The sequence below is a fragment of the Squalius cephalus genome, assembly GCF_949319135.1.
Source record: "Squalius cephalus genome assembly, chromosome: 19".
Lineage (NCBI taxonomy): Eukaryota > Metazoa > Chordata > Actinopteri > Cypriniformes > Leuciscidae > Squalius > Squalius cephalus.
The window spans coordinates 16,175,718-16,194,145 of NC_137140.1; the positions used below are offsets into that span (position 1 = coordinate 16,175,718).

Sequence of the window (18,428 nt, forward strand, 5' to 3'; positions counted from 1 at the left end):
AATAAAATAAATCAGTACTTTTATTTATGAAGGATGAGTTAAACTGATCAACAGTTACAGTAAAGACATTTATAATGTTAAAAATATATATATTTGAAATATATGCTGTTCTTTTGAACTTTACATTCATCAAAGCATTTTGAAAAAAAAAAAATCTGTACACAACTGTTTTCAACATTGAAAATAATAATGAATATTTATTGAGCATCAATCATCAGTATGATTTCTGAAGGATCATGTGACACTGAAGACTGGAGTAATGATGCTGAAAACTCAACTTTGATCACAGAAATGAATTACTATGTAAAATATTTAAAAATTGAAAACAGCTGTTTTAAATTGGAATAATATTTCACAATATTACTGTTTTTGTTTGTATTTTTAATCAATAAATGCAGCCTTGGTGAGCAGAAGAGACTTCTCCAAAAAACATTAAAAATCTTACTGACCCCAAACTTTTGAACAATAATATATATATATATATATATATATATATATGTGTGTATGTGTGTGTATATATATATATATATATATATATATATATATATATATATAATATAGCTGCGAGCAGCGATGGAGGGCCAAAGCCGGCGGTACCGCCACCCCGGTGCCTTTAGGTAACTAAAGGCACCGGGGTTGTGGTGCCACCGGCTTGGGCCCGTAATCGCTGCTCGCAGCTATATTTATTATTATTCTTATTTTTCTGTCAACCTTTCGGGCACTTTTGAGACCCTTAACATGCTCGAAAACTCTTGAAACTTTGCACACGGGTCAGAACCCGCGGCCATCAGGGCCGGGCTGAAGCTGGTACCCGGGCGTGGCAGGGGGACTCGACAGCGCCCCCTTGAACGGGGTCCGAAAACTTGGTCCATAAATCAGACACGCTTGCATGTAATAATATGAAACTCGGTACACATATAGATCTCATCGGGCCGAACAACTTTCGTACTTTTACTTTTTACGCCAGCCCAACAGGAAGTCGGCTATTATGGATTGTTTTGAAACGCATGCTGTGGAATTTAATGTACTCCTCCTAGAGAATTCATCCAATCGCCTCCAAACTCGGTCAGCATGAAGTCAAGACATTGAGGATGCTAAATTGCGGACGGATTTTTGATATCTCAAACGGTTTGGCCGTGGCAAGGAAACGAATTTATGGCGAATAAGGGACACAGGAAGTGTGTTATAACTTCAGCATACATTATCTGATCTTGATGAAACTTCAGCAGTGTGTTCGTTGTAAGAGGCCGAACACAAGGATGTGACTATTGTGAGTCAAAGTTATAGCGCCACCAACTGGCAGCAGGAAGTGTGTCACTTTCAAAATGCTTTGAAATCACCCTCTTATTTTTACCCGATTTGCTTCAAACTTTATGTGTATAATGTAAACACACGGCAGATGTAGACCTGTGAAAGGATTTTTGATATCTTTAATACTGTTGCCGTGGCAACGCATCAAACTTTAATATTGTTTTTTGATGCTTTTGAGACTCTTAACATACTTGAAATTGAATGAAACTCGACAGACACATCACACTTATTAGCCCGTAGACTTGTGCAAAGTTTCAGAAACGGGCGTGGTGAGGGGCTCAGTAGCGCCACCTTTAGTCATAAGTGGGGGGGGTTAGTTTTATCAACAGCAACAAAACTTGTTATGTGTATTGTTCTCATCAAGACGGACAACTTTCTAATTTACATTAACGATCTCCGACCAACAGGAAAAGAGATATTTTGGTTTGAATGTGGATTTTCTGAAGAATTTTCTCTCCCTCTCTCTGTGTCTCTGTGTGTGTGAGGGGAGGGGGGGATTTGACTATTGCTTTTATATTGTTAATCAAGGTTTCAGGGGCTTTTGGGGTCCTTAACGTGCTCAAAAACTCTTGAAACTTTACACACAGGTCAGAACCCACGTCCATCAGTGCCGGGCTGAAGCTGGTAACCGGGCGTGGCAGGGGGGCTCAACAGCGCCCCCTTGAACACGGTCTGAAAACTTGGTCCATAGATCAAACACACTTGCATGAATTAATATGAAACTCGGTACACATATAGATCTCATCGGGCCGAACAACTTCCGCAGTCTAAGTTATTAGCTCCGCCCAACAGGAAGTCAGCTATTATGGGTTGTTTGGAAAACGCTTGCTGTGGAATGTGAACTACTCCTCCTAGAGAATTCATCACATCCCCACCAAACTCGGTGTGCATGAAGTCAAGACATTGAGGATGCTAAATTGCGGACGGATTTTTGATATCTCGAACTTTTGGCCGTGGCGAGGAAACGAATTTATGGCGAGAAAAGAGAAACATGAAGTGTTATAACTTCTGCATACATTAACTGATCTTGATGAAACTTCAGCAGTGTGTTCATGGTAAGAGGCCGGTCAGATGGATGTAACTATTGTGAGTCAAAGTTATAGCGCCACCAACTGGTAGCAGGAAGTGTGTCACTTTCAAAATGCTTTTGACAAAAGTGGGGGGGTTACTTTTACCCACAGTTACAAAAATCAGTACGCATATTGGTCTCATCGAGCCGGACAACTTTCTAATTTACAGTCATTAGCTCCGAGCAACAGGAAGTCAGATATTTTGGTTTGAATGTGGATTTTTTGGATATGTCAGACTCTGAGTTTTTAGTTACTCCTCCTAAGTGGTTTATTTTATTCACACCAAACTTTTTCAACATGATAAAAATACATTAAAGATATATATATATATATATATATAAATATAGCTGCGAGCAGCGATGAAGGGCCAAAGCCGGCGGCACCGCCACCCCGGTGCCTTTAGGTAACTAAAGGCATCAGGGTTGCGGTGCCACCGGCTTGGGCCCGTAATCGCTGCTCGCAGCTATATTTATTATTATTTTTATTATTATTATTGTTCTTCAAGGGTTCGGGGGCTTTTGGGGCCTTTAAAATGCTCGAAAACTCATGAAACTTTGCACACGGGTCAGAAGCTGCGGCCATTAGGGCCGGGCTGAAGATGGTACCCGGGCGTGGCAGGGGGGCTCGACAGCGCCCCCTTGAATGGGGTCCGAGTGCGGTCTGAAAACTTGGTCCATATACCAAACACGCTTGCATGAATTAATATGAAACTCGGTACACATATAGATCTTATCGGGCCGAACAACTTTCGTGCTCTAAGTTTTATTGCAGCCCAACAGGAAGTCGGCTATTATGGGTTGTTTGGAAAACCAATGCTGTGGAATTTGATGTACTCCTCCTAGGAAATTCATCCATTCGCCTCCAAACTCGGTGTGCATGAAGTCAAGACATTGAGGATGATAAATTGCGGACGGATTTTTGATATCTCGAACGGTTTGGCCGTGGCAAGGAAACAAATTTATGGCGATAAAATAGACACAGGAAGTGTGTTATAACTTCTGCATACATTAACTGATCTTGATGAAACTTCAGCAGTTTGTTCGTGGTAAGAGGCCGATCACATGGATGTGACTATTGTGAGTCAAAGTTATAGCGCCACCAACTGGCAGCAGGAAGTGTGTCCCTTTCAAAATGCTTTGAAATCACCCTCTTATTTTTACCCGATTTGCTTCAAACTTTATGTGTATAATGTAAACACACGGCAGATGTAGACCTGTGAAAGGATTTTTGATATCTTTAATACTGTTGCCATGGCAACGCTTCAAACTTTAATATTCTTTTTTGATGCTTTTGAGACTCTTAACATACTTGAAATTGGATGAAACTCGACAGACACATCACACTTATTAGCCCGTAGACTTGTGCAAAGTTTCAGAAACGGGCGTGGTGAGGGGCTCAGTAGCGCCACCTTTAGTCATAAGTGGGGGGGGTTAGTTTTATCAACAGCAACAAAACTTGGTATGTGTATTGTTCTCATCAAGACGGACAACTTTCTAATTTACATTAACGATCTCCGACCAACAGGAAGAGAGATATTTTGGTTTGAATGTGGATTTTTTGAAGAATTTTCTCTTCCTCTCTCTGTGTCTCTGTGTGTGTGAGGGGAGGGGGGGATTTGACTATTGCTTTTATATTGTTAATCAAGGTTTCAGGGGCTTTTGGGGTCCTTAACGTGCTCAAAAACTCTTGAAACTTTGCACACAAGTCAGAACCCCCTGCCATCAGGGACGGGCTAAAGCTGGTACCCGGGCGTGGCAGGGGAGCTCAACAGCGCCCCCTTGAACGGTGTCCCAAAACTTGGTCCATAGATCAAACACGCTTGCATGAATTAATATGAAACTCGGTACACATATAGATCTCATCGGGCCGAACAACTTTCGCCCGGTCAAGTTTTACGCCAGCCCAACAGGAAGTCGGCTATTATGGGTTGTTTGGAAAACGCTTGCTGTGGAATGCGAAGTACTCCTCCTAGAGAATTCATCCAATCCCCACCAAACTCGGTGTGCATGAAGTCAAGACATTGAGGATTCTAAATTGTGGACGGATTTTTGATATCTCGAACGGTTTGGTCGTGGCGAGGACACGAATTTATGGCGAGAAAAGAGAAACACGAAGTGGAATAACTTATGCATACATTAACTGATCTTGATGAAACTTCAGCAGTGTGTTCGTGGTAAGAGGCCGATCAGATGGATGTAACTATTGTGAGTCAAAGTTATAGCGCCACCAACTGGCAGCAGGAAGTGTGTCACTTTCAAAATGCTTTTGACAAAAGTGGGGGGGTTACTTTTACCCACAGATACAAAAATCAGTATGTATATTGGTCTCATCGAGCCGGACAACTTTCTAATTTACAGTCATTAGCTCTGACCAACAGGAAGTCAGATATTTTGGTTTGAATGTGGATTTATTTGCAAATTCAGCCTCTGCATTTTTACCCACTCCTGCTAAGTGGTTTACTTTATTCACACCAAACTTTTTCAACATGATGAAAATACATTAAAGATGCTAAATTGTGAACGGATATTGAATATCTCAAACGGTTTTGCTATGGCGAGGGGTCAAAAAAGGAATCAGAGAACGTCTCAGATCTTCTAAAAATGTAATTATACACTATTTATTTTTATATAAAATTATACAAATATCAGATCTAAACCCAGTTTTGGGTTTATTCAGTTTTTTTTTAATTCAAGAATTATGTACAAGTTTAAAAACAGCCAGAATGCGCTATTTAGTAAAAAAAAAAAAAGTCATACATAGGGCTATACTGCCCTCTTGTGTTCAAAATCAGGTAGGCCCATTCTATATTGCATTTATATATAAATATATTAGCGATGTGACTGAGAATTTTTTCCCACTGGTTAATCGATGTGTGACAGCATGGCGGGGGCTTTTAAATCGCTACCTTAAAAGCGAAAGTGAAATATGGACGTCCAGTAGGAATGAACTAAAAAACATTCACTCTGTTCTGCTCGTTCCTCGCTGTAGACACATATTGCCCATGTAGCCGTGAGCATTTTAGTTTCATTTTAAAAATGCCGCCATTTCGGGGGTGGGATTGCTTGAATGTTTTTTTACAAAAGCACAATGTTGTGTTTTATTGTGAGTGTACATAAATATAAGTAAAGACATTGCAATTTAAATGATGTCCTGTATGAACAAAATTACGGAGTAGCCTATATTTTTATGTTTCCACTGTTCGATCGCGCCCGCGCCACACACACACACACACACACACACACACACACACACACACACACACACACACACACACACAACAACATATTGTGCTTTCCAGCATTGCAATCTTGACATCGCAGCCTGTTCATTATAGCCTTAATAAAATATAATAATAAAATAGTCAACCCTAACATATAAAAATTACACTGCTCTGTTTAAATAGACAGTAGTACAATTCATACTATTCACAGAAATCACTGCTCAACTGTGATGTTTCCAAGCACATTTTTGCGCATGTGAAGAGCATGTGAAGTTTTCCCTTCAATATTGGAACGTGAGTGAAGTACAAAGCCTATAATAAACAATAGTTTAGCATCCAAAAAATATAATATAATTAGGGCTGGGAATCGATTAAAAAAAATTAACTAATTAATTGCACAATTTCTGTAATTAATTGCAATTAATTGCGTTTCCCCCAAGCTTGTAATCATCAATATTTAAACTTAGAATCACCTAATTAAACAACACAGGAAAAAAAGGGAACAGAAAATAGCCCTATATTAAAATATTAAACATCAATATATCAATATATTATTCTTTTTCAATAATCAATCAACATAATCAATTTAACAGATTATTATTATTATTATTATTATTATTATTTTACTAATTATCAAAACAAAATATAGTCCTACAAAGCTATTATAGAGCATGTGATCAGAGCAGGTCATTTTACCATTGTTGCCCAGCATGCACCAGCTCAGCAAACAGAAGTCTACAGAGAAATTTCACGTTACTTGAGTGGACTTTACTTTTCCAGTGCTTAGTACATGATTGAAGCCTTTGGGCCGTTAACGACAGAGCCGCCGACACACACACACACACACACACACACACGGAACGGAGAGCGCGCCGCTGCTGGGCCGTTAACGACAGAGCGCGCCGACACACACACACACACGCGCGCGCGCGCGACGCACATACCGAGCGGAAAAGACCCGCTCATGAAAGCTGCCCGAGAATGAAACCTGATCGCCGAACACGGAGGGGCAGGACGGCATATTTCGGCCTTTTTAATGGCAGACGCAACAGCAAATCATTAAAACGAGGCAAAAAAAAAGTGCTGCTTCAATTGCGTTATTTTTTTTTAACGCGTTAAACATTTCAAATTAATCGCAAAGATTAACGCGTTAATTCCCCCAGCCCTAAATATATATATATATATATATATATATATATATATATATATATATATATATATATATATATATATATATATAAATATATATATATATTTTTTTATACACATTTATACACATTCAATTTTTTATACACATTTATCAGCCATTTATTAGCCAGTAGACATGTGAAAAGTTTCAGAAACGGGCGTGGCAGGGGGGCTCAACAGCGCCCCCTTGTACGGGGTCTGAAAACTTGGTCCATATATCAAACACGCTTGCATGAATTAATATGAAACTCGGTACACATATAGATCTCATCGGGCCGAACAACTTTCCCTCTGTCAAGTTTCACGCCAGCCCAACAGGAAGTCGGCTATTATGGGTTGTTTGGAAAACGCTTGCTGTGGAATGTGAAATACTCCTCCTAGAAAATTCATCCCATCCCCACCAAACTCGGTGTGCATGAAGTCAAGACATTGAGGATGCTAAATTGCGGACGGATTTTTGATATCTCGAACGGTTTGGCCGTGGCGAGGAAACGAATTTATGGCGCGAAAAGAGAGACACGAAGTGTTATAACTTCTGCACACATTAACTGATCTTGATGAAACTTCAGCAGTGTGTTCGTGGTAAGAGGCCGGTCAGATGGATGCAACTATTGTGAGTCAAAGTTATAGCGCCACCAACTGGCAACAGGAACTGTGTCACTTTCAAAATGCTTTTGACAAAATGGGGGTGGTTACTTTTACCCACAGTTACAAAAATCAGTATATATATTGGTCTCATCGAGCCGGACAAGTTTCTAATTTACAGTCATTAGCTCTGACCAACAGGAAGTCAGATATTTTGGTTTGAATGTGGATTTATTTGCAAAATCGGCCTCTGAATTTATATATATATATATATTAAAGTGACAAGACAGAGAATATTACTTGTCCGATATATATATATATATATATATATATATATATATAAATATAGCTGCGAGCAGCGATGGAGGGCCCAAGCCGGTGACACCGCCACCCCGGTGCCTTTAGTGTAACTAAAGGCACCAGGGTGGCGGTGCCACCGGCTTGGGCCCGCAATCGCTGCTCGCAGCTATATTTATTATTATTATTATATCGCTGTGTTATTGTTAGTGAACTATAAGCTGCTCTCAGGGCAGGACTACTCAATAGGTTCATATAGCTGTGTTATTGTTAGTGAACTACGAGCTGCTCTCAAGGCAGGAGTACTCAATAGGTTCATATCGCTGTGTTGTTGTTAGTGAACTACGAGCTGGTCTCAGGGCAGGAGTACTCATTAAGTTCATATAGCTGTGTTATTGTTAGTGAACTACGAGCTGCTCTCAGGGCAGGAGTACTCAATAGGTTCATATAGCTGTGTTATTGTTAGTGAACTACGAGCTGCTCTCAGGGCAGGACTACTCATTAGGTTCATATCGCTGTGTTATTGTTAGTGAACTACGAGCTGCTCTCGGGGCAGGAGTACTCAATAGGTTCATATAGCTGTGTTATTGTTAGTGAACTACAAGCTGCTCTCAGGGCAGGAGTACTCATTAGGTTCATATCGCTGTGTTATTGTTAGTGAACTACGAGCTGCTCTCAGGGCAGGAGTACTCAATAGGTTCATATCGCTGTGTTATTGTTAGTGAACTACGAGCTGCTCTCAGGGCAGGAGTACTCAATAGGTTCATATCGCTGTGTTATTGTTAGTGAACTACGAGCTGCTCTCAGGGCAGGAGTACTCAATAGGTTCATATCGCTGTGTTATTGTTAGTGAACTACGAGCTGCTCTCAGGGCAGGAGTACTCATTAGGTTCATATCGCTGTGTTATTGTTAGTGAACTACGAGCTGCTCTCAGGGCAGGAGTACTCATTAGGTTCATATCGCTGTTATTGTTAGTGAACTACGAGCTGCTCTCAGGGCAGGAGTACTCAATAGGTTCATAAGTTTAATGCGTTTTAAGGAAGGATTGTTCCTGTGGTCATAGAGAACCACTATTAGGGTGGGAGGGTGGGGTTGGGGGGGGGGGGTGCTACCACAGAAACTTAAAATTCTCGGATCAGCAGCATCTGTCCAAATTTCAATCTTAACAATTATATTTCATCAGAAACGATCTGAAAATAGGGCTTTAAGTGTAAAATACCGAACTTATCCTTTAATAGGTTCATATTGCTGTATTATTGAACTATGAGCTGCTCTCAGGGAAGGATTTCTCAATTAAATTTTTACTGTAATATTGTGCCTTCTTTCGTTTCGGGGCAGGAGTGGACTAATGTGTTTTTTTTCTCTTTTAACAAGGAAGCTTAACTGAGTACAAACAAAATGAATGGTAAGCCCAAAAATATTATTATTCTCATTTAAACCATGTTGTATAATCTTTTTTTTTTTCTTGGAGCCTCCCCAGCACTGTGTATTTACATTTTTTAAATTGTACTTAGGGAGGTTCCATGAATTAAAAAAAACAACAAAAAAAACACATTGTTTTTAATTATATGCAATTAATATGCAAATGAAACAGTAGGCTATGTGTTTATTAGCACAGTTTTTATGGAGTGTATGGAGAAGAAAAAGCATAATGGTGTGTTTATATTCTGTACCCATATTCACCTTATTCCGCCCCGCCCACTTTTAATACTTCGCGCTTCCGCATTTTGTCATCCGACTTCCGCTAAATTGACACGGCACATCCGGTAGCTATTTCAGTCGTTAGAAGATTGTTTATAGTTAGCCAAAACTTTATCAAAATGACAAATAACGTTAATTCCGTAAATGTTTTAAATTGGGAGCACGGAGAAAACTTCGTACGACTATCAGTTCGTCTCACATTGTCTCATCCATCGTCATTGTTAACGTGGCCAGAGGTAACGTTAACCTATGGGAATATTTAACTACGTCCTCCTGTCAGAAGGAGTTGATGGAGCAGCAATACAAAATTATTTGTAAATAATAAGGAATGAGAATATTTAGGGTTAAGGATAGGAGATTAGGTAATTGGTTATATGAACGATTAAATAAGTTGTATAAGTTGTAAGAAGTGTTTGATGTTTTTAGGAAGCTAGAGACACCTTCTACTGACCTTCATGTAGAAACATTTCACCATTTAAATTTCATAAGTAATAAACCAAGATGGTATTCATTTGCAAACTTGACGTGACTTATTCCTTCTAACTAGAAGACTTAATTCATTTAAGTTTTAAGGGGAATCTACAGAGCTCACATTATAGTTTTATAATAAATGACTGACAGGTAAAATCTGGTCACATTGTAAAGGTTTATAAAAATAACTATTCACAACAGGTAACATCTGGGCACATTGTAAAGGTTTATAAAAATAACGATTCATAACAGGTAACATCTGGGCACATTGTAAAGGTTTATAAAAATAACTATTCACAACAGGTAACATCTGGGCACATTGTAAAGGTTTATAAAAATAACTATTCACAACAGGTAACATCTGTTTTACAAGATTCACAAGGAGGACAAGTTTCACCTTCCTTTCATAGAGGAGATCGGTAATGGTGAAGCCTCTGTCTGCCATTACTTCATTGCCTGGACGAGGTTATTAAGTTATTGAAAGAAAAATGCGATATGCGATAACTCAAAAACAATGCGATATTCGATACGATAATGCTTAAAGTATATAAAATTAACTTAAATTAGATTTAAAATTATATAACCTACATATGTGTTTCACATTCTTTTTGTAACAAGAAAACATCCCTTCAACTTGTGAAAGTGAACATCAGTGTTTTACTGTAGCGTAAGAAATGTTATTTTAACATCAGTGTAAACCACAGGGTTCAGGTTATCCTACATTAGGTCTATTTAACAACAGAAACTGAATAATCAAATGTAAAAGTAAAACACTGCATAGTTTTTCACTGTATGAATTATATAAACTGATTAAAGCTTATTAAAGCAAAAAAAAAATTATGCATATTGCAATATATACATTTGCGATATTTTGATATATTGTGCTCTACATGTTGTGTTTGGAAACTGCTCTCTGAAACACTTCTCCTCCATGATGTCAAGCCAACGCGAAATCACCTTGCTTACAATGGACTGAGAGACACCAAACCTTTCAGCAAGATCACCCTGCAATAAATTAAAGGGTTAGTTCACCCAAAAATGAAAATTCTGTCAGTAATTACTCACCCTCATGTTGTTCCAACCCCGTTAGACCTTCGTTCATCTTCGGAACACAAATTAAGAAAAAAAAAAAAATGGAGGAGCGAGACAGCTCTCAGTTTAATCAAAAATATCTTAATTTGTGTTCCGAAGATGAACGAAGGTCTTACAGGGTTGGAACAACATGAGGGAGAGTAATTACTGACAGAATTTTCATTTTTGGATGAACTAACCCTTTAAGACGCAGCTTCATCAGAGTCATCAGGAGCTGATACCAAGTGTGTAGCTGAAAGCTGCTGGTGTATGAACTGGTAAGGTGCTCAGCAACTGAGTAGAATGCATCAATGTCGACCCTGTGTAGAGCTGACAAAGGTGGTTGTTTCTCAGCAGAGTTATGTACTATGGCACTGGCTCAACGCATTGTGTTCCCATTTCAGGTGTAGGTGGCTTCAGGTTGAGTTGAGATTTTGAAGCGTAGTTGGGGTCAGAGACAGATGGATCCTCCCATTGTGTTTCTGCATCACAGGTCTGGGGCATGTGGCTGTGATCCTCCTCACAGTTGTCCACTGCAACACTGACGCTCATCGATGTTCTATGGATGTAATATAACCATAAACATTTTTACATTAGTACTTAAAATAGATCATGAGAATTAATTAATTTATGATGGCACTCATACTTACAACAGTGTGAAAAAGAGAGATGCATTAAAAACGAGACAGTATACACACAATCTCCTAAATCTATGTAGGTCAATATCAATATCTGAATGAGAGATGAAGTTAGCTGGCCTCCTTACAGGAATAATGTGAGCTATTGTAAGACTGTAATGTACCATAATATAGTGTACTATCGTGAATATTCATTCATTCTTTATTTCAGACCCTTAGGTCCATATAACATAGTAAACGAGATATAAGAAATATGACATATAGGTGGCCAATGGTAATCATGCAAGATTCGTTGTATTTTGTGAACGGCTCGTTACTAATCTTAAATGTGTTCATAGAACGGACTTCATCTAACGTTAGGCTAACAAGCACATAGATAGGTAAGTTAGGTAACAACAGTTAGGTAGCTTACCTGAATCTGACAACCTGTTCAGCACCCGGCGGGACTTCTTTACCAGAACATCGTAGCCGAGCCTTTACTCGGGGTAAAAGGATGTTCGTTCGTCAGTCTGCTCCCCGTCCATAAAATGGTTCGAACACACATGGTACGAACACACAGCGCTTGGGTGAGCACTTCAAGTTTAGCGCCTTCCGCCATTGCCTCAGGTGCTCCACGTGTAAATCGTAAAGTACACCACAACATTCCGATCGCTTTAGCCTACATTGTGTTCGTAACACTGTTGGTTAAATTGTTCTATCCTCTTAATCCAATTGTTATGTCAGCATAGACGTTTAGAAGATGTCAGTTTAACATACATTCTAAATCATTCCAAATCATTACATCTTAAAGACATCTTCTAAACGTCTATTTGACATCTGACAGGAAACGTCCTATAGACGTATTGCAGATGAGCAAACACTCTTAAAAATACGTCTTCCAGATGTAAAATGCACATCAAATAGTCCGTGCTATCTGGGTTTACACTTTTTGATTTTGGGAAAGTTAAGCTCTGATACCAAACTTGGGAAAATAGGGCCATATTCCCTATGTATCAGCAGCTTTCAATCTCTTCTTCAAAACCAGAAACTTCCTGATGAGGTAAAAAGAAAAACAAACAAAAATAATAATAATTTCTATTACATTTAATAAATTCCACATACTGTATATTTATAATACTGTATTTAAACATTGTAGCCTACTGTACAAACATCAGTTTACTTATTATGATTTTTTTTTTTTTTTTTTTTTTTCCTTTTCAACCTTTTCAGATCATGGATGCCATATTTTACCTGTTCAGCATGGTAATATAACATTATCTACCTATACATTTTATGTCAGAAAACATACTACATTAAACTGACTGCATTCATTTTAACTAACTTAATTTTTAATAGTGGTGCACGATATATCGGCCGCCGATATAATATCGGCCAATATGGTCATTTTTTTACACATCGGTATCGTTCCGATGTCAAAATATGGCCGATGTGAACAGGCCGATATTTGACGTGTGAAGTTGAAGATGAAGTAGTCGATGCTGACGCGATCTTAGCAGTAGTGAACGCGCCTGAGAGAAATACTCATTTCATACAGATGACATAAGCAGAGAATAGTCTGTTTTCTTTCGTTTTGAATTGTTCTGTTTAAAAATAGACGTTTCAAGCTTTCTATAGATGTCTCAGGTTTGTGAGGCAGGTAGGTTTCGGTTCATTTATGAGATGGGCTTCAGTTCACGCGCCGTCGCCTCCATGTCCTGATTAAATATTTTCTACTATATTTACTACTTATTTATTAGCCTAAATACAGGCAATTGGTTGATGAAACATTGATCAAAATTAAGATACAATTAATACAAAACGAAATACAATTTAAAGACAGGCTTTGTGCTTCCTGTTTGAGGTCTCTGTGAAAGTTTTAAAGCAGTCGTTTAGTGCCGCTTTCAGACGTGCGTAACGGAGAACTGTCTCGTCAGTAACATTGTTAACGCAGTCCAGTGCGACTTATGTTTTTTCCCTCTTCATGACACATTTTTGATTGATCGTTTTTTGACTCGTAGATATTTGAATATATTGCTTGATATTTGATACCCGTTCGAATTTGATTTTTCTCAAAAGTGACAGCACGTGTGATTTGTGGATTACTGATAAGCGCGAGTGGAGAAACAGGCGTTTATTTATTCATTCTCAGTGTTGAGAAACGTAGCCTTCATGTGTTACGTTATTGTGTTAATAATAACTAAAGTAGCCTACCTAATTATGTTACATATTTATTTTGTATGAAAACTAGCGCGTTCGTTACTTATAGATTAAAAAGTAGGCTACCGTTGTCTCAGTGCTGCGCGAGCTCTCCCTCACAAACACGGACGCGCGTACAAAGAGAGAGAACAGAGAAGATAATTGTAAAATGAAAAATTGACGGGCTAAGTTTAAAATTTGTACTTGCTTGTTTGTTTTTTTTCTGTCAAAATGTCAGAAAGCATTTTGTATTATCCATCCGTGTTTTTAAAATTCGTTAAATGACGGACGTTTTACTGTTAACACAGCCCATATGTCGGATTCGTCTTATAGCATACTTGTTATTATTTTTAGAATAAGTGATTCGTTATGCAATTATTGGACTCCTGTCTATTCATTGTCAACTGTTTTCTATAAATATGTTTTGGCTAACATTTATTCAGCTAATGCGTGTCCTGTTTAAAATGCACAGTGTTCAAAGGCAAAGACAGCACGTCACAAATAGAAGCCCTTTTCCCTGTGGTATTTAGTATCATATTTGGATATTGGAATAATAAATTAAGTAGCCTATCTTAATTGTACACAATGTTCCTGTTTTTTTTTTTTTTTTTTTTTTTTTTCCTGTTTTCTAAGGGTTTCTTAATTTTAGACAAGTTGACCAGCATACATTATATGCAATGCAATATAATGCATGTGTGTCGTATGTGTGACATATTTTGCATACAGGTAAAGGTGCCCAATATCAGTCATATCTAAAGTAAAAAAAAAAAAGTGTTTTGGAAAATAGCTCTTTATTTGATAATCATTAAAATTTGTTTTCTATACAGAGATATCGACATCGGTAAATATCGGTATCGGCCATAACAGCAATATTAATATCGGTTATCGGTATCGGCCACAATTTTCACATCGGTGCATCACTAATTTTTAATACATAACATGTCATGTGTAATTTAGAAGACAACGGGATTAGTGGCAATCAATTGCCACACCTTGAACAATATTCTTGATGGGAAGGTCAGGGCAACAAGTCATAATTTTGTGAAGGTAAGAATTACTTTTACACTGTTCTTTTGGTAACGCTTTAGATTACAGCCTGGAATGTACTGCATAATTAAAGTGATTTTACAGTGTAACTTTCTGTAATTATAGTGTACCAATAAAGTACTTACATGCAAGTATAAGGGAACAATATGTAAAGTTTGGGGAATAAAGGGGTAACAACCAGGATAATAAAAAATATTTATACTGTAAGTATAATAAAACTAAGGGGTAGCCTACTTATTCTACTGTTATAATACTAACATTTAGGAGCAATTTAGCAAGAACATACACTGCATAACTTTTTGTAATAATTGTGTAAACTATAGCCAGACCAACTGCAATAAGTTATTTTTCAAATAAAGGTTTTCGAGTCAGTGATATGTATTTTTATTGGACTTATCCTGATACTACATGGAACAGGAGAGTAACAAGCACCAATTACCCTGTAACTACATGAAACTAGAGTATATTTCCCAGTAAGATTGTTGTATTATAATAGTGGAATAAGTATCCTTTAGTTGTATAATACTTACAGTATAATTTTTTTTTTACTCTCCTGGTTGTTACCACTTTATACCCCAAACTTTAAATATTGTTCCCGTATACTTACAAGTACTTTATAGGTACACTATAATTACAGAAAGTTACACTGTAAATTTGTCTTAATTGCACAGTACTTTCCGGGCTGTAATCTAATGCGTTATACACTACAGTACTTTTTTTTGTTGAGTGTGAATTGGATGCATTATTTGTTTATAATATACAAAACAGTGTGGTAGTTCTAATGAAGTGCACATGATTTACTAAAAATTAAAATGTATTTTCCTATCCAAGATGGCAGTGTTTCATGTAGCCTTTTCTTTCATTTGCAGAATAACATTCTTGAAAAGGCAGAAGTTGTTATTGGTCCATACCTGCAGGGAGGGAATCACTGGACTCTCTTTGTAAGTTCCTCTAGTTCTAAGTAGAGAATTTTATTTATCTTTTATGTATTCAAAAGAAAGGTTTTGTGGTCATGAGTGGTAATTTGCAATGCATGAAATACCAGAGCATTGTGCAAAATTGTAAATAATACACGCAAATATTTTCTTGCTGATTTTGATACAGCTTGTTACCTGATATTTCCATGTTCTGTTTAGCACTGCAACATCGTGGATAGAACAATAACCTACCTAAATTCCTTTGGTGAGCAGAAAGAGAATTGTCAGAAAATAGCTGAGAATTGGAGGTGTGTATGTAGAAAAGGTTTCTCTATTTCACCTTTTAACTAGATTTTATCTTACCTGTCCTGTACATGTGGTATCATCCTAACAGGGTGTTTGCCACAGCAAAGGGAATCCCAGGAACATGGGACATTTGCACAAGGGAGCATGCCATTCAGAGAGATATAATTTCTTGTGGCATCTTTACAGCTGTGGTAAAACATTACAATCTTACAATTATTTTGTAAAGATTAAATTTAATTGTCTACATGTCGAATTATTAGTGATATATCTGTTATAAATATTTAGTGCTACATTTCATTTACACTACAGATGCATTACACGTGTACACATTTGGATATGCACATGTAAAAAAAAATATCTAGTTTAATTCATGCCATTTTGTAATACTGCTTTTAAAGGGACGGTTCACCCAAAACATACGATTCTTTCATCGTTTACTTACCTTTAAGTTGTTCCAAACCTGTATGAATTTAATTTCTTCTGTTGAACACAAAGGAATATAAGAATGTTTGTAACCAAGTGGTTTTGGGGCACCATCGACTTCCGTGGTAGGAAAATAAATTATGTGAAAGTCAATGGTGCCACACAACTGTTTGGTTATAAATATTGTTCTCAAAATTAATTCATTTGTGTTCCACAGAACAAAGAAATGTATATAGGTTTGGAACAACTTGAGGGTGAGAAAATTATGACTGAATTTTTATTTTTGGGTGGACTAACCCTTTGAAGAGAACTTTGTCACTTTTTTGTAAGTTTGCAGAGGCTCTTCTTCGAGGGGGCCAGGGGTATATTGACTGCCCTTCACTTCATGAGGAAAGAGAAAGACTAGCAATTCTGCTCTTCAATTCACTTGGTAAGTACAAAACAGGTTTATACCTACAGTTTTATGTTGGTTTGGGTTATAAAACTGTACAACAAGTGTTTCTTGCTTTCTTTAGAAAGGTCAGCCATTTGTGGTGTCTGCCATAAGGCTGTTGCTAAGAGCAAGGCAAGTTGTTTTGCAAGTCTCAAACGATGTTTCATATAAAAAAAATGTGGCTTTACAAATTCATCTTTTCTAACAAACATATAGGTCAAATGTTCGACATGTGGCATGAGCGTACATGACAAATGTGTGCAAAAGAATCAGGAGACTGCTTTTTGTTTGTTGTGCAAAGGTAATGCATTTTTTTTATTACCAGTACTTATATTTTTAATTATAACACATACTTTTTTATACTTAGTGTAAAAAAAATTGCCCTGATGCATTTTCTTATTATATTTTTTAGTACAAACTGAAACAACATCAGAACATACAGAAAACAAACAAGCAGGTAAGGCTTATAGAGTTTAATTTATGTATAATCATGTTGCAGAATTTTTCCAGCCATTAGACCAGGGCCCCTAAATCAACCACCCATGGTCCAAAATGTATTCCCTTTATTCCGCCATCATTTCAAAAACATTGCATTGCCTAAAACAGCAGAGTGCTCTTTAATGCACACCTAGCTGTGAGCTTGAGGGCGCACAACAATATTCAGTTAACAGACCAAAGTGAGAATGTTTAAAATGTCTGTTCACTTTCTTAGTCTGCAGATGTATGCAAAGTTTCTTTGCTGCAACATACGATTATTTTAAGAATCGATTAATGTCTGTTGTTCTTTCGAATAATCGAGAAAAAAAACAACAACATTAATTTCCAACCCTTTATTCAACAACAGACATGCATCTCTTCAGTGGGTTGTAGTGTTTTTTTTTTTTTTTGGACTGTTCTGCTGGTAAAACATTGCAAAAAAAATCTTTCCAAGAAATTTCTGTAGACAAAAACTCCAGACAACCTGAGCTGTGGAAAATTCTAAGTGATCTAGGCACTTTATATGCCACTGAAAATAAGTCTATGCCTTACAGCCTCGCTTTCATATCTGTCATAACTAAGAAGATAACTTTTATTTTGTCATCTTAACAATGAAAGAGTCTGATAACTGCCCTACAAACTGTAGGCCCCACTATTATTTTCATTGGGACAATCTCACCATTCAAAAGAAATAGTTGAAAAGCCCTGTAATATATATAGACATTTGAATATATATATATATATATATATATATATATATATATATATTATTCCCATTTGTCGTTTCAAAAGTGAAGTTATTTGTATTTTGTCTACATTATCTTTGCAGAGACCGAAAAACACCTAGATGAGGAAGTGGTGGAAAGAGGTAAAGCAAATAATTATTCTAGAAAGTATTAGAGTTTTTTTAGTGCAATAGAGGAAAAATTGTTTCGCTTGGATTTAAGGACATAAATATATTAGATTAAAACAGGGGTTGGCAACTTTATGGTAATCATTGTGTGATATCAATCAACTCACTTACCATAACTCCAACACAACAATAAATAAATAGTTTCATTAATTGATTACTTATACAAATGTCATGTCCCCAGTAT

At 37.2% G+C, this 18,428-nt stretch overlaps 1 protein-coding gene across 1 annotated transcript in view; it reads left to right on the plus strand.

The window, feature by feature from the left end:
- Positions 1 to 18,231, plus strand: part of LOC307146664 (uncharacterized protein) — a gene marked incomplete at both ends in the record, with an annotated part of 18,999 nt that extends 768 nt beyond the window's left edge. Inside the window, 8 exons of the mRNA XM_079850873.1 lie at positions 15,645 to 15,716; positions 15,912 to 16,000; positions 16,087 to 16,189; positions 16,752 to 16,851; positions 16,937 to 16,986; positions 17,071 to 17,155; positions 17,267 to 17,311; positions 18,161 to 18,231. Of these exons, the coding sequence (XP_079706999.1) occupies positions 15,645 to 15,716; positions 15,912 to 16,000; positions 16,087 to 16,189; positions 16,752 to 16,851; positions 16,937 to 16,986; positions 17,071 to 17,155; positions 17,267 to 17,311; positions 18,161 to 18,231 (615 nt within the window). The remainder of the gene's footprint in view (positions 1 to 15,644; positions 15,717 to 15,911; positions 16,001 to 16,086; positions 16,190 to 16,751; positions 16,852 to 16,936; positions 16,987 to 17,070; positions 17,156 to 17,266; positions 17,312 to 18,160) is intronic.
- Between the last annotated feature and the right edge of the window lie 197 nt (positions 18,232 to 18,428).